At 44.1% G+C, this 14,247-nt stretch overlaps 1 protein-coding gene across 13 annotated transcripts in view; it reads right to left on the bottom strand.

Annotated features, from left to right (window-relative positions):
• Positions 1-3,407: 3,407 nt before the first annotated feature.
• The window catches only part of LOC128874008 (band 7 protein AGAP004871-like), a 249,293-nt gene continuing 238,453 nt past the window's right edge, over positions 3,408-14,247 (bottom strand). For 12 of the 13 annotated variants that reach the window (XM_054118206.1, XM_054118204.1, XM_054118203.1 and 9 more), the window contains 4 exons: positions 11,641-11,802; positions 7,139-7,304; positions 6,283-6,496; positions 3,408-3,731 (listed from right to left, as the gene is read on the bottom strand). In XM_054118206.1, coding sequence (XP_053974181.1) covers positions 6,284-6,496; positions 7,139-7,304; positions 11,641-11,802 — 541 coding nt within the window. In that variant the 3' untranslated portion in view covers positions 3,408-3,731; position 6,283. The remainder of the gene's footprint in view (positions 3,732-6,282; positions 6,497-7,138; positions 7,305-11,640; positions 11,803-14,247) is intronic. The other variant, XM_054118201.1, reaches the window with a different exon arrangement.

Here is a 14,247-nt window from a genome sequence, read left to right as displayed (position 1 = left end):
AAATTGTTCTTCCGACTATTTTTCTAAATGACGAAGTTACGGAGGAATCCTGCGCAGGAAGCGTCGAAAACTGGCCGGGGATTTCAGGTGGAATCGAATTAGGTGATGCGCGGAAGCGAGAGGGCAAAGTGGCGGTTAGGTCGTGCTAAATAACCTGATTAACGATCCTATAGACGATCGCTTGTTGCGATCCAATACGGCAACAGCCTCCTATTATTTAGCTAGTCACGTCTTCGTCGGGGGTTAAGCGAGGGTGAACGTGATCATCCCTTAATTTCGCGCGACGGAATTATTCTCTGGCGTACGGTATCTCAGTTCTGGGCGAATACATGTTGAAGCGCGGAAGGGCGAAGTAATTGCACCTAAAAACCACTTGGCCTTCGGTTTCGAAAAACCTTTATTCATTAGAAACGCGAATAGAAAACAGGAGGGAAAGTGTTTACATTTTGACGCATTCTGAGTGCCTGCAGAGGGGATTTCAGAGTTTCTGCACCGGATGGTAGCGAACTTTTGGTACACGTATTCCATACGTTTCCGTACTCTACATTTCTGCTAATGTTCTTAAATGGAAGCACTGCTTCTTTATTAAAAAAAAAAATTGTATGCTCTGCGCTGTAAAAGCACGCTAAGCGAACGCTAAAAACCGCAGATGGGTCGAGTGCACCGTTTACTCGGAATAAATTCCCTAACAAATGCTTGTTCCACGCTCGACCAGGCCCTCGAACCTCGCTGTAGCGCGTGCTTCAAAACCGTGAAAGTGTCGCGTTCGCGTACGTCCAACGGTTTCCTCGCGTAAAAAGTTAGGTTCGTTTCGAAACGACGGAGGAGAGGCCCGTTGGGGGTGAAAAGCTCGCGTCGAGCGAAATAAGTGCCGGTGAAGAACGAACGGCGTGAAAAGTTGCCCCGACGAGGGCGGCGGCGTGTTACCGCGGAAAAGAGGGCCCCCGTATATTCGCGGGAGTTCCCCCGGCGGACGTCGCCATTGCTTGGAAGAAACGGGCCGCTGGCGGAATTAAAAATTTTTTAATTGCAATCGTAAACCAGCGCCGACGCTATTCGAGGTGCGAGCGACTGCTAATTATCGTCCAAGAAATTACGGGGCATTAAAGAGGCGAATTCCCCCGCCTGGATCAACGACAATGCTCATTGTTCCTTGGTTGAATCACCGGAAAGTCCTCGTCCGCGAAAAACGAGCTGGTAGTCCAGGGATGGGTGGCAGCGAAGTTATCGAATTCCGGCGAATTCGTGGGTTGCGTTTAAAGCATTCGTTGCAGAAACTCTGAAATCCCAACATATTTTCTGAGTAGAAAGGTGATCTCCTCTTCAGGCTTGACCATCCCGGATTCTCGATGGTGAATATCTGGGGGTCGCTGAAAAGGTCTACGGATGGTTGTGATGTACGATAACGGTACCCTTTTCGAATAAGTCGTTAATTCCAAACTGCATTGTCAGTGGAATAGAAATCCTGATGAGTCGCGTTTCTGTCCAATGCATATGTTTCCATTAAACACTAAACCTACCGACGTTTTATTTCCCAATCTGTTTTTATCATGATCAAACGACTAGTCTTAAGGACATTATTTAAATTAAATGCAAGATTATTTTAAGTAAGACTAAATTGAATAATGCTAGAAGTAATTGTATATAATTCGTATACTGTATATAAAAACTGTACACAGAAGTTTGAAAATGCTCATTTTCAAATCTTATTTGGGAGGGTTTGACTTCAGTAGAGCGAGTCAATTGTATGTCAGACGTCCGGAGTGCTTTGAATTCTTGAATTTGTCGGAACTTTCTATTTTAAAGAAAGGGGGTGGAAGTGTTGATTCTAGAAAAGACAAAATACAACTTGTCCCCTTCTTGACGAAGGTGCGTGTCTGCAGAACTCGACAGGCTCGAGAACTACTACCAAAGCATGACTAAGAACTAACAGCGTTTCTACCATGAAAATGCAACCGATAGACAATAAGACGAATTCCTTCTCACGTTATACACATACATCGTAGAGGTCCATTCTTTGCAGCTTGTTGGTCCCGGTACCATTTCGGCCGATCCCATTCCAGTTTGCACGGTCCAACAGCAACGTCGCGCCTGTGGTAGCGACGATCACAATTGGACCTCGTAATTTCTTGCGCTAACTTTATGCCAGTTATTCCGGGGAGGAACGGCATTTCGAGCACGCGGTTCCCTGAAAGGACCTTCTCGCTTGTAAACGCATTCTGTGTCTTGCGGGGAAATTCGTTTCCGGTGCTCTGATAAATCGCGAACGGTCGCGGTTCACGAGCAGCCATTTCCGCGTTAACCTGGACCGGAGGGGAGGATGGGAACGTCCCGTGTTTGAAAAACCAACAATACCAGTGTGCCCGCCTTCAATGGGACGTACCCGTTGGCCGACATTAATTAGCCGTGAATCACAACCACCGCCGCGTGGCCATTATATCCGCGAACCGGAAAATTTCGTGAAAACCGGCAGGCGAGTGTTTCTCGTCCCTTGGAAAATCGCGGTTTCAGCGGAATCGTTTGAAGGGAAAGTTACGTAACGAGGAAACAGAGTCTGGGTATTTGTTAGGTTGTCATTGGTAGCATCGCGTTTCGGAAGCTCCGTTCGCGTAATGTAATTTAAAACGAACGTAGAGTTTCATTATAGATCTTCCGAATATAAAATTCCCTAGTTAAAACGGGGATCCCCAGTTATCGGAGGGGAACAGTTTGCTTATTTTCGTTTTAAGGGCGGCGTGGTAACTGGGAATTTGATTAAAATTTCTTCGTTGCTGCCAGAAAACTGTATAGCGAGAGTTGTTAAAATAATTCTAAAATAATTTAGAGATCCTCGATGTTTAAAATACCAAGGGCGTGGAAGGCAGAAACGATATACTTTGGAAGGTTTAGAGAATCTTAGGATCCTTCGTAGACGATCGGTTCCCTCGGTTATAAGTGTAATTGCTGTGTGTCCCGATGGTTGTTTCTTCGGTTGGATTACATGCGGTCGCGTGACATCTCGCTGTGGTACTTACGAATTAATTTCGGCTGGCAAATATTTGAGTCGAAGAAATTAATATCCGTGGTGCCACCGTGTTTATTAATCACGATCTTCAATATTAGTTCCCCTCAAACACGAACGCAGATCGCGAAAGTTTGAGTGCGCGTTCTTGCAACATCGGGCACGAGGGACGACCGACTCCGGTCGCATCGGATTGCTTATGAGCGATGAGTTTGCCACCAACGCGACGATTAACTTTCCTCGAAAACTCGCGACCAGGAGAGATGGAAACGTCTTTATAAGTAATTTCGACGCTTCTCGAGTAGGTGCTCTCGATAGAGCCTCTTTAAGGGTAGGTAAACTTGGGGAGGTTTGGAATGGTAGCATGTATTGGAATACTTGTTCAATTTTTATTAGGAATCTGGCATTAACGAAATTATTTATTTATAGACGGGGAGACCTATTACAGTAAAGGCTGGATAAGTCCTGACTGTATTGTACAAATTTATGAAGGTTACAGGGTTGTCACAGTTGGACGCTACATATTGGCCCAAAAGTAACAACTTGAAATTGCTAGTGGGAGACAATGAAATAATCGAAAAAGTCTGTTTTATTACAGTGTAAATTCCCAAAGTTGCATATCCTATTGATCTGCATGGCACTGTGAATTAGATTTGTAACATCAGGTAGGAAAGTCTTGAAAGTAACGTTGACAAATTTGCGAAAGCCACGAAAGTATAGCGATTCTGATCTGAAACAAAAATCAAAATATTCCTTTTGAATCACTTAGATGGACAAAGCTAGTACTCGTAACCCTTTCGAACGTTCCGGCACACCAGGAAATTTACTCGTAGGTCTCGAACCCGTCGCGATAATCACGGAATTCTTTTCGCCTCCAACGAACCACTTTTTCCAAGTTTTCGCGCAACGATGTGCCGCGAGAGCTGTTTAATCCCAGGCCCGTGTGTCGCGGCCGCCGCTAACAAACCTCATAATTCACCGAAGAATTTTCCGCGCAAATAATAGTCCACGTTAAAGCTCCTCCGCTGTTTATAAAACATTCCATATATATTACGCGCTGGATATTTCGTTCTGTTTAAAAACGGAAGGAAACGCGCCCTCGGCGCGGGTATAATAAAAAATTGAAATTTATACTTTCTGTTCGTTTCTTGTACGCGCGAGGGTTTAATGTTCCCGGCCAGTCGGAGTGGTTGTTTTCGACAGTGGCAAACGGATTTTGTTATTTTTATCCCCCCAACGGATAATTAAAAACGGATGTTGCACTCGCGTGGCTTCGCGAACAGGGAAAAGAAATTCGCCGGAGGCGCGTTGCTTGATACCGAAGGATTGACGCCATCTTTGAGTGTTAACAAACATTTATGGGAGCAAATACACTTTACGGTAAGATTCGAGCGCTTAAACGCACACCTGTGGCGCGAGGAACAATCATTTCCAAACTTATAGTCAGTATAAAGAAAATTCCAACGTAATAGCCATTACCAAACGAGTAGAATGCGATAAATATTATTTTATGCATTTAGGGTTCGAATTAGTACACGTTATAATTAATGGTAAACATGACCGAAGGGCACGTGTACTTATGCAATACGGAATATCGATATTATCATTTTAATTGTGGAATATAATTCTATAATACTATAAATAGACTGCGGATCTTTATGTAAAATAAAATCTTTGTATACGTACCTACAAAAATTAAACACAAATAGAAATTTATTTTACTCTGCAAATATTATAATATTAACTTTACTCTCAATGTTTATTATATTCTTGCATATTATGTGCATTTTGTAATTTCTTGAACATCCAAATTTCCTATAAATACATAAATATCCGCAGTCTAATTATAAGTCATTAGTGCATAAAATCCGTAGTCCAGTAATAAACAAGTAAAATCTACGTATTTCGTGCACAGTATAAGTGTGTGGAACTCCAAAAAAAAAAAAAAAAAAAAAAATTAAATAAATAAATAAATAAATTCTGTAAAGATGCCGTGTCTCTTGTCGCCATTAAGCTGACGTAACTTCCACCGCGTCGCGAAGACGACGTCGTCGACGTGGCACGTACGTTTCACTCTTTCTGAACTCGAAGTTTCCTGTACTTTCATGGCACGCTGTTTCGCTCCGAACGTGATACGAAAGCTCGACTCGAGTCGACCAAGTACCCGCACGCACGTCCGAATTCCTACGATGGTATTTATTTACGCACCGCGGGCTGCTAACTCGCTCGTTCGTGCAAGAATCTCGACTAGACCCGACCGCGAGAACGTTCAAACGATGTCGAGAGGAAGTTGTCTTCCTCTGCGTTTAATTAGACAGCGTGAATTAAATTCTATTATGAATCTAGAACAAAATTAACGGGTCATTCGTACGAATTAAAGAAGCTTCGAAGAAGGAAACGAAACACGTTTCTTGTATCCTTTCGAATGATAGATGAATTAAGAAATTCTAAGAGCGAGGATGTTTGGGAGGACATTTATTTGACTCCTTTACGCAGGGATTAGAAGCGAAGCGAAGCGACGATTTGTTAGAGAAATAGTGGAATGCTTCCGGCGTTCATTTATCAGCCGCGTGAAAATTCGGCGAACGGCTTGAAATTACTCAGAAACGGGTCCGTTTGCACGGTACGAAAATGCAATTAGGTCAAAGGATTGGGCGCTTTGACGAGCAGTGAACGGCGACGAGCACGGATACACACGTATCGGTTTCCGATCAAGTATATCTGCTTACCAGTGAATTGGATCAAAGGCCGTGCAATTAATCTGACGTGGTTGTTCGACGTTGGCGAAATTCCTTTTCCCACGACCCCCAATCCACCTTTATTTATCGCGGGACGAGCTATCAATTGCGAGTCGCTCGACTCGAATATCGCCATAATTGCTTTTAAGTCCAACGATCGAGACGTCTTTTTCCTTTTCGACGCGCGCGCATCGTTTCATCGCTACCGAGGCGAGCGAAAGCTTCCTTCCATTGATATGTCGAGCAATATCGCGAGTTGGCAGCGTTTCTCAAAGTTTCTTGTTGTTAGGATTTCGAAATAGAGAGGATAAGTCGAGGATCGATATCTGTTGAAAATTGTACCTCTATGTAATAATACGCGTGATATTAAATTCATTCTTTCCACGTTGAGTTATTCAGAAAGGTATTAGGCATTCTCAAAGGAATCAAAGACACCGTCGATGAAAAATGAAATTTTTACTTTTCGAGGCCTCAGATCCGTCTATAAAATCTGCTGTCACCTAAACCACCTTTCGCCAACGCCTTCTACATATTTCCACGTACCTTACTGTGTCATCACCCGAAGATTGTCGAGGTTCGAGTGAACGTCGCACTGAACTTTAACCGACTTTGCGTCCCCCTGCTCCGCGTTCTGATTGACGTTCCCCCGGAAACCGCCGTTGAGGAACGGCGTTAGCAGTTCCACAGGCAGCGGAAAGATGATGGTCGAGTTCTTCTCCGCGGATATGTTGCTCAGCGTCTGCAGGTATCTAAGCTGCTGGCGTGAAAAGCGAGTAAGGAAACGGGTTCTATCTCCCGGCATTGGATTAATTTTTAATTACGTTGGGCGCCGCCTCGTTTCCTACCTTTCTTCCTTCAACGGGTCGTCGACGAGATCTTTTAATTAGAGAGCGGGTAATTGCGAAACTAATTGTGCCATCTGTATGGTTATACGAAAGGCTAGAGGGGCGGGCGCAATTGAAAAGTTTTCAAAGCGCAAGGCGAGACGAGGCGAACGATTTTAGAAGTTTACCAGCGACGCAATGAACTTGGAATAATTACCCGATTTCCAGAGATTTATCTCGACGATACAGGAGTCAGATGTAACCATTTCTCGTGGCGATGAATCGTCGAATAGTCTCGCCTTGAGCGTCGATTAACTTGGATTGTCTTCGTCGAGGAAGAAGATAACCCATTGAGAAAGTGATTTTGTTATTTCATTACGCACTTTGGACTTGGTTTTAAGTTGCAGATTAATTTACAGTTGAAATGCTAGTATTAGAAATAGTCGTAGGGATTATTTGACGATAAGTCGTTACGTGGATGACCCCTATGGAAGAGAGTATGTAGTTTCGTCGCCGCCGCGTGGAAAATGAAGAATATTTCAGACGTTTCACTGTAGAGACAATGTGGAGCGTACCTGAAGGGCTGCTGGACTCATGGAAATGACGTCGCTGGCCTCTTTCAGAGCACGGGAAGCCAACATCTCTCCTTCCGCCGCAATCACTTTTGCTCGTGCCTCCCGTGTAGCTTCCGCCTCCGTGGCCATGGCTCGTTGCAGCTGCACCGGAAGTCGAACGTCCTTTCTAAATCAGGGACATCCGTTACCTTTCGTTCCGTGTACCTGCCTCTGTGTCTACCCGTCTACACGCCTACAGGGTGTTCCACGAGACACGACTAATTTTAACGTTCGCTGCTTAGAGATCGATTAGGGATGCTAATGAAAATATACCGAAGTATCGAAGATGAAATTCGAGGTACAAATACGATACGATACGACAAGAAGTCGTTCAAACATGGTAGTAAAAGCCTTGCGCAGTAACAGTACAACTAGAAGGCTGGAGAAGACTCGCGGGACCTCATGAAACGGATGCAACAATTTTCAATGCGGAATGTTTAATAGCGCTTTTCTAATAGGGGCCAAGCATCCGCACCTGACCTATGACGACTTGTTGAATGACCTCACGAACAATTTGCAAGAGAATATAGAAAAGTGAAGAATATTAAAGCGAAGAAAGACAGTGATTCTACAATTGCCATTCGAGAAAAGAAATTTTCCAACATAAAAAAAAAATTAAACAGAGTAATACTTGACGTAACAGTGAGGTCAACTCTGCGGTAAAGGGTAAACTAAAAGCGAGATTCGGAAGTAGGATTGCCGAAACGCAAAGTTAGCTCGGATGCGACAACTTGGACACACAATCGTATGAACTGTTTGAGGGAATCGGATGCCACGCGTTATGAAACGTTCAATACATAAAAGCGTGGAAGCGTATTCGAGGGTAGTTTCGAGTTACGGCGAAGAGTCCAAGTTCCCCGGGGCAGTTATGGGAACGCGACTGGAATAAAGAAGATTCTTCGGTTGTTTTACGTTGGCTCTTCGATGGCCCAGTTTTCGGAGGGAAGAATACGGTTCCACGAGCGATAGTTTCGAATTCGTCGCCGGGACGAGTTCTCTCGGCTGATGCGTTTAGACAGTTAACCTACAGTCTGTTTCCGAAGAACTGAAGCGCTGACCTCGTAAAAAGTTAATGCCTTTGGGCTGCACTCAGCGCTTAAACACTTTGACGAAAATGGAAACGAGAGGGTCGAATGCACAGGTTCGAAACTTGACACATATTTTTTCTTATAATGTATCAAACGATTCTTCAGAAGTCGAATTTAGTGTAGAGGCACATTAGACACACAAACCCTTAATTAAACAATTTAGATAGTGGCATTCGTCCATATTCGTATATATTTTGTATGATTTGAAAAGTAGCTAAATCCTTTCACCGTAAACCACCGTAAACCTTCCACAGTGAAACTGTTGCGGGCATTTAACGTCACGAAATACTTTTGGTCAACTTTCGAATACGGATACGGCCGGTTAAAAAATGTCTAGATTTTCGGTGTAAGTTATGCGCGACAGCGGCGAGAGCCAAGCGTTCCGCGTTCTCGTTTTCCTTCGTGTAGCGGCGTGCCGTACATTCAAGGGTGGCTTTAAGTTGATGCAAAAAGCGCGGCTTCCTTGAGCCAGTTGCACTCGGCCGGAATAAAACTCTACTTCCTCCGCTTTTTACGTTTCCCCCATTCGGTAGGCGTTGGCCATTTTTTAAGCGACAAGACACGCAGCGAACGCTGACCCAAATACGCGACGAGCGCGGATGTTTCACGCCAGCGTTTCCCAAACCGTGTTACGTGAAAATTTCCAACTCCTGACGGAGGATCGATAATCATTTATCCGTTATTTGTCGAAACTAACAGAATATTTCCGAACAGATAGAAATTTTACCATTCGAGTAAAGAAATATAACGTAATAGTGAAATGTTGCATGAACTCCATGCTTCGTAGAAAGCAACTTCCACATGCGAGTGATTTTCTAAATTGTACATGTACATTTTCGATTTGATTCGGTTGTCAAAGATAAAACGTTCGTTTTAAAATTACAACAGTTCCGCGAATGCATCGCGATGGGAACAATGTTCCGCGACGAAAATAGGTTGGAAAAATTTGTTTTACGCGACGTATGCCACCAAAATGCACTCTGCAATTTGCTACATTCTCTGTGCTAACGCGCACGGCCGTTCGTTATTAACATTTCGCTGTTTCGTTTGATCGTTTGAAATAGTTCTACTTCGAATGTGCACATTTTCGACACGTTCTCAATTCCGTTTTAAATCCTGTGCGGCGGGTGTTCAAATATATCAGTAATCGAAAATGAGGGTAGAATTAATCTTGCTATTATATAAAGAGACAGCGTTTGTTTGTATGTACACAAAAATTTCGAAAACCAAATTTGAACAGTAGCTTCCTTGCTTTCTCTGAAGTAGCATAAGCTATGTTATTTTAAGAAAAACGATATTACATCCGCGTAAAAACACGTAAGATTATATTGAGCGCTCTGAGCCTATACCCGCTCCTAACTACCGCTCCCAATCGCTACGTGGCTGCGCGTTCGTGGCTACCTAAAAGAAAAATCGCAGTTTCCATGATATATACAAGTTCATTTCGTTCGGTGAATCGTCTCAAAAACAAAACACAACAAAGAATGTTGTATAATCCGAAGTTCTATAATATCACATTACGATAAATTCAAATCCTACGATATGATACGATATGATATGAAAGAGAATTTAATTGTAACTCCGGACACGATGGTCGTATGTAAACGACGAGGGAGCATTCACAGGGAGCCTTCAGGGAACGTCCCTTTGATGCACCCTTCGGCGCACCCCTTAAAGAACCTCCTTGGAAAATCACTCGAGCTATTTTTCGGTCTCAGAACCACACGACTGTCTGGGTATCAGGGCGCGCGAAGTCCTTGCACGTCGAGCCGAAAGGGCTCTCATTTTTTGGATAGCCTATCGAGGAGTCGATGTCACACTCGAGCGCTCGCATTTATGCGCCTCCACGTACTTGCGTGCACCCTCGTGCGTTCACGCTCGTCGAACAACGCGTTACTCTGGCTCGTAACGCTTGGCAGCGTCACGTTTTCATTATATTTATACTCGTATCGGTTTTTATGTCTACAGGTGGTGTTTTACACCATGTTTATTAAAGGGTGTGTTTATTCGCAATTACCCGCATTGGAATTCAGTTCACGTTCGATCGTATCGACGGCAGCTTACAATCTATCACCAGGAAAATGAAAATATTTTCGAACCTTTCGTCAGAACGTTTACAAATTTGTTGTAATTAGTCGTTTCGATGTATGCCTTGATTCTCGTTCTGAGGTGATACGTTTCGATGACTTCTCGGTACCGAGGCTACTTCGTGATACTGCATGCACAAAAGGATAGTCTGATCGATGAATATTTCATCGCCACGGTATCGATTGGCGCGTATCAGAGTTCGAAGGTGTACCTCCTCTCGCGTGACGAGAAATACATCGGTCGAGTGTTACCTCTAATTGTAAGAGATCGACGTCCAGCAAGTTGGAAGCACTCGAAAACGGAGTGTCGTCCCAAACGAGTTACGATACGAGCTCCCGTTCAAATGAAACGTCAATTTCTCCGAGTCTCGTCTGTAGCAAAAGGATACTTAAACGTCGAATTAATTCCGATCCTCGAGCACATATTGGACTCGAACGAGCTCCCCCTCGGCGATAATACGGTCTCGTGGATCGATTCGAAATTGGAACGCGACAGCGGAGAAAGAAACGATTACCGCGCGGAGGGTGGAAGAGCGAGAGCAGTGTCAGGGAATTTTGGAAAATTCCCGCAATATCGTGTACAATAGCGGAGCTTGAATGATTCCACAGAGACCGTCGTGACGCGTCTCGATCGGGGTTATATTTCACCGTGGATCCTTTCCAATAAGCTCAATGGAGTGCAATACACTTTCGGCGCAACGTAACCGCGCCGACGATAACCTCTTTTCCACGAGGAATGATATTTACCGGTGCAATATACATCAAACATTCGATCGTCTCGCGATGATCGATAGTTTTCCTATTCCCAGCGAGCGACTTTCGATTGTGTGTTGGCCGCCTACGTTCTTCGTTTTCCTTGGCGCGAGGTGGGTAAAATTTAGAGAAAAGATACCTAGAATACCGTTGCACGCGATAAATGATACGCTCAATCGAAATATTATAAACGAGATGCAATATTTCAAGAAATATTACTACGTACACAAACGAAGTACAGTGTCTCGGTCCTCGACGCGAAGTAGAAACTTGAAGGAAAAGTAAGAAGAAGGGATAGAATACACGTAGAACATAGAAAGTTGAATGGGAGATAGTGTTTCAGCCATGGCTTGATTCGACGCAATGGAACCTATCGCACAATGTGTTCGCGACGCTTTGAATGCGAGGAACACGTTAATGAAATCTGCAAGAAGATGGTCCCGGCTGAAGAGCAGAGAGGAGCCTCTACCGGGGTGATTTGTCGCGCATTGCCTTTCGAGTATCGGGTAATCGTATCAAGATTGAATGCACTCACATTTCGACGCGTTCAACCTTAACACCCCAAGGATCCGTGGCCTCGTCCAAAGACGTCTGCATGGTGTGCGAGATGTTCTCCCGCTCTGACAGGATCTCGGCCAAACTCCTCGTCCCGAGGACTGTTCTCAGCGTGCTGGCAGCCAGCAGTCGAGTCGAGTGACTGAAATAGAGCGGGGAATATTTTATTTTGATAACCGATTACGAATGGAAAGTATATCAATTTATTGGAGAATATTTTCTCCAATGTGGGGTCGTCAGTTTTCTTTATTGGTGATTCGAACGATGGTGTTCAAGTAATTGCAGTTACATGGACAGTAATTGTTAAAAGTAATGATTACTGTATCCAATTTATTTTAATTAATTTTAACTACATTTGCCTTTCCTTTATTGTGAAATATTCCATGCCCTACATGTAACTTTCGACTTTAATTCAACAAGTAACTAATAATCATTTGTTTGTTATATCCCCTGAATTCAATACCATGCGGATAAAAGATTACAATCGGGAAATATAATTCGCGTAACTCTGTATCCCCGTGCCCTTTGTTCTCCGATTCGACTCTTTGTTTACCGAAACCCGCATTATTTGTCGAGTCGAAACTAAGCTTTTTGTTTTCGTAACGTGCGTTTTACTGTATGTTTTGCAGTTAATGGTTCACGTTTCCGAACCGCGGACGGTGGGGCTTTTCAACGTTTGCGTCGAGACGTCCTTTTATAGGAAATGGAGTATAATACTTGCAACCTTGTATGCCGTGACGTTTACGCGGGTCACGTGTGTATATTGTTAACCCTTCGCTGCACGTCGAGCGAGACTCGACAGAACCGTACCGAAATCGGAAGGTCTGGACTGCAAAGGGTTAAGGGAGAAGTGGAGTTTCACAGATTTACGTATCGAACTTTCTTTCGAATGGAGTATACTTTGATTAACCCATTTGCATCACACGGAAAAGTGGAAAATTCGCTCTTATCGGCAATATTTTATTTGAATTCAATTTCCAAGTAAATTGCGCGCATATATGCGTTAATTATGCAAATTGGTTAACTCGGAACGATTATGCATAAATCGATCGATCATCAGAGCAGAATTCGGATGTAATTTTGTCAATTTAAAAAATTTTTTAGCGAACTGGAAGTAGACTGAAAACTCACCCTTAGCAACCAGTTTATCCCCCAAGTTTCGAAAATATTTTTTCTTCCAAGGTCTTGAGACTCGACGATTCCCGTCGAGCATTATTTCAGCAAGACTTTAAACGACTCGAACAATATTACCGCGTGACTAATGCTTTCCACGCGTTGTTTCCCGCGGAACAATCTAATTTCCGTCGTGTCACGTCGAAACGTGCAACCCGCGCTTCGCAAGACGAGTTTTTCATCAAGGCGGGAAGAATGAAACGTAAAGATCGCAATTACTTTCTCCCGTGGACCTTGCCGAATTTTTTGACCGACGGCATAAATACTCGTGTAACTTTAATTACGCCGCCGTATTTCCCATAATTGAACACCGAGGCGGCACGTTCTAGTTAATTAAACGTCGGCCGACCCATGGAAGCTGTCACGTGTGAGACTTAAAAACGCACCTAACGGGACCAGAACGGGGGCCGGCTCGTTCTCAGTAGGCAGACGATAAATCCAGTGTCAGCCGTTTTCTACGCTCAGCCATTCTTTCGTTTGTCTTTTTTTCCGTGGCGGAGAATTTCTGGCTGTACGTGTCGGAGAAAAAAAAGTTAATAAGGATGCCGTAAAAATCGGCTGCATCAACTCTTGACGAGCGATTTTCAACGTCCTCTGTTTTCACGAGAGATACAGTTATATCGCGGTTAGTCCGCAAGCGAACGAAAAATTTACGGCAGTCTTCCAGCGAGTCGTCGAAAATCGAGGAGAAAACGGACTCCCCGTCGATTCGAATGGAATTTGCATCGTTCGAGCGGAAACCGATTCGGCTTCCTGAATCGAACGCGTAACTTTCGTGCGATTAATCGGAGACTCTACGCACCCTGCGAATTAACCAAGTAATTTCGCCACGCTCTCGTCATTCATCGAGGACCACCCGTAGCTCGTATTTTTCTCGTCGTTGATTCCCTCTCGAGACGGTGTCGTCTCTCGAAACTATACGACACCCGCGATCCTAATTAAAATTTCAGAAAATCGTGTCCAGGTTAATTTACCCTCCAGCCAAGGAATTCCAATTAATTCACGGTATCCCCAGAATGTCGGGAGCCGTTTCGCTCGCGATGCTTGGTTCCTTCTTAATTCAACGTTCGGAATGGAAGACGGGACAAAAAAAAAAAAGGAAACGCTCGAAAGACGTTCGTTTCCGTTTTTCGAGAAAAGCTTGTTGGCTTCATTAAGTTGAACGTTACCCGATCCTGACTAATTTCATCGTAATTCCGACGAATTTCCGGTTCGCGTGACCGACGAGCAAACTTTCGATTCGACGGGGCGGCGCCACGAAAAAATTGCTCGACGATGTCGCGACGCCCCGCGTCGTATTTCCCGTTCCGTTCAAATCGAGAGAGAACGGTGGCCAGCTATTCCAACGACCTCATTTTTCCTCCTTTCCTTTTCTTCTATTTTTCTGCCAATTTTTTTTCGTGCCACTACGGAG

Source organism: Hylaeus volcanicus, chromosome 3 (genome assembly GCF_026283585.1).
Source record: "Hylaeus volcanicus isolate JK05 chromosome 3, UHH_iyHylVolc1.0_haploid, whole genome shotgun sequence".
NCBI classification, from domain to species: Eukaryota; Metazoa; Arthropoda; class Insecta; order Hymenoptera; family Colletidae; genus Hylaeus; species Hylaeus volcanicus.
The sequence above is the reverse complement of the archived record's forward strand: the minus strand, read 5'-3'. Positions and strand labels throughout refer to the sequence as shown.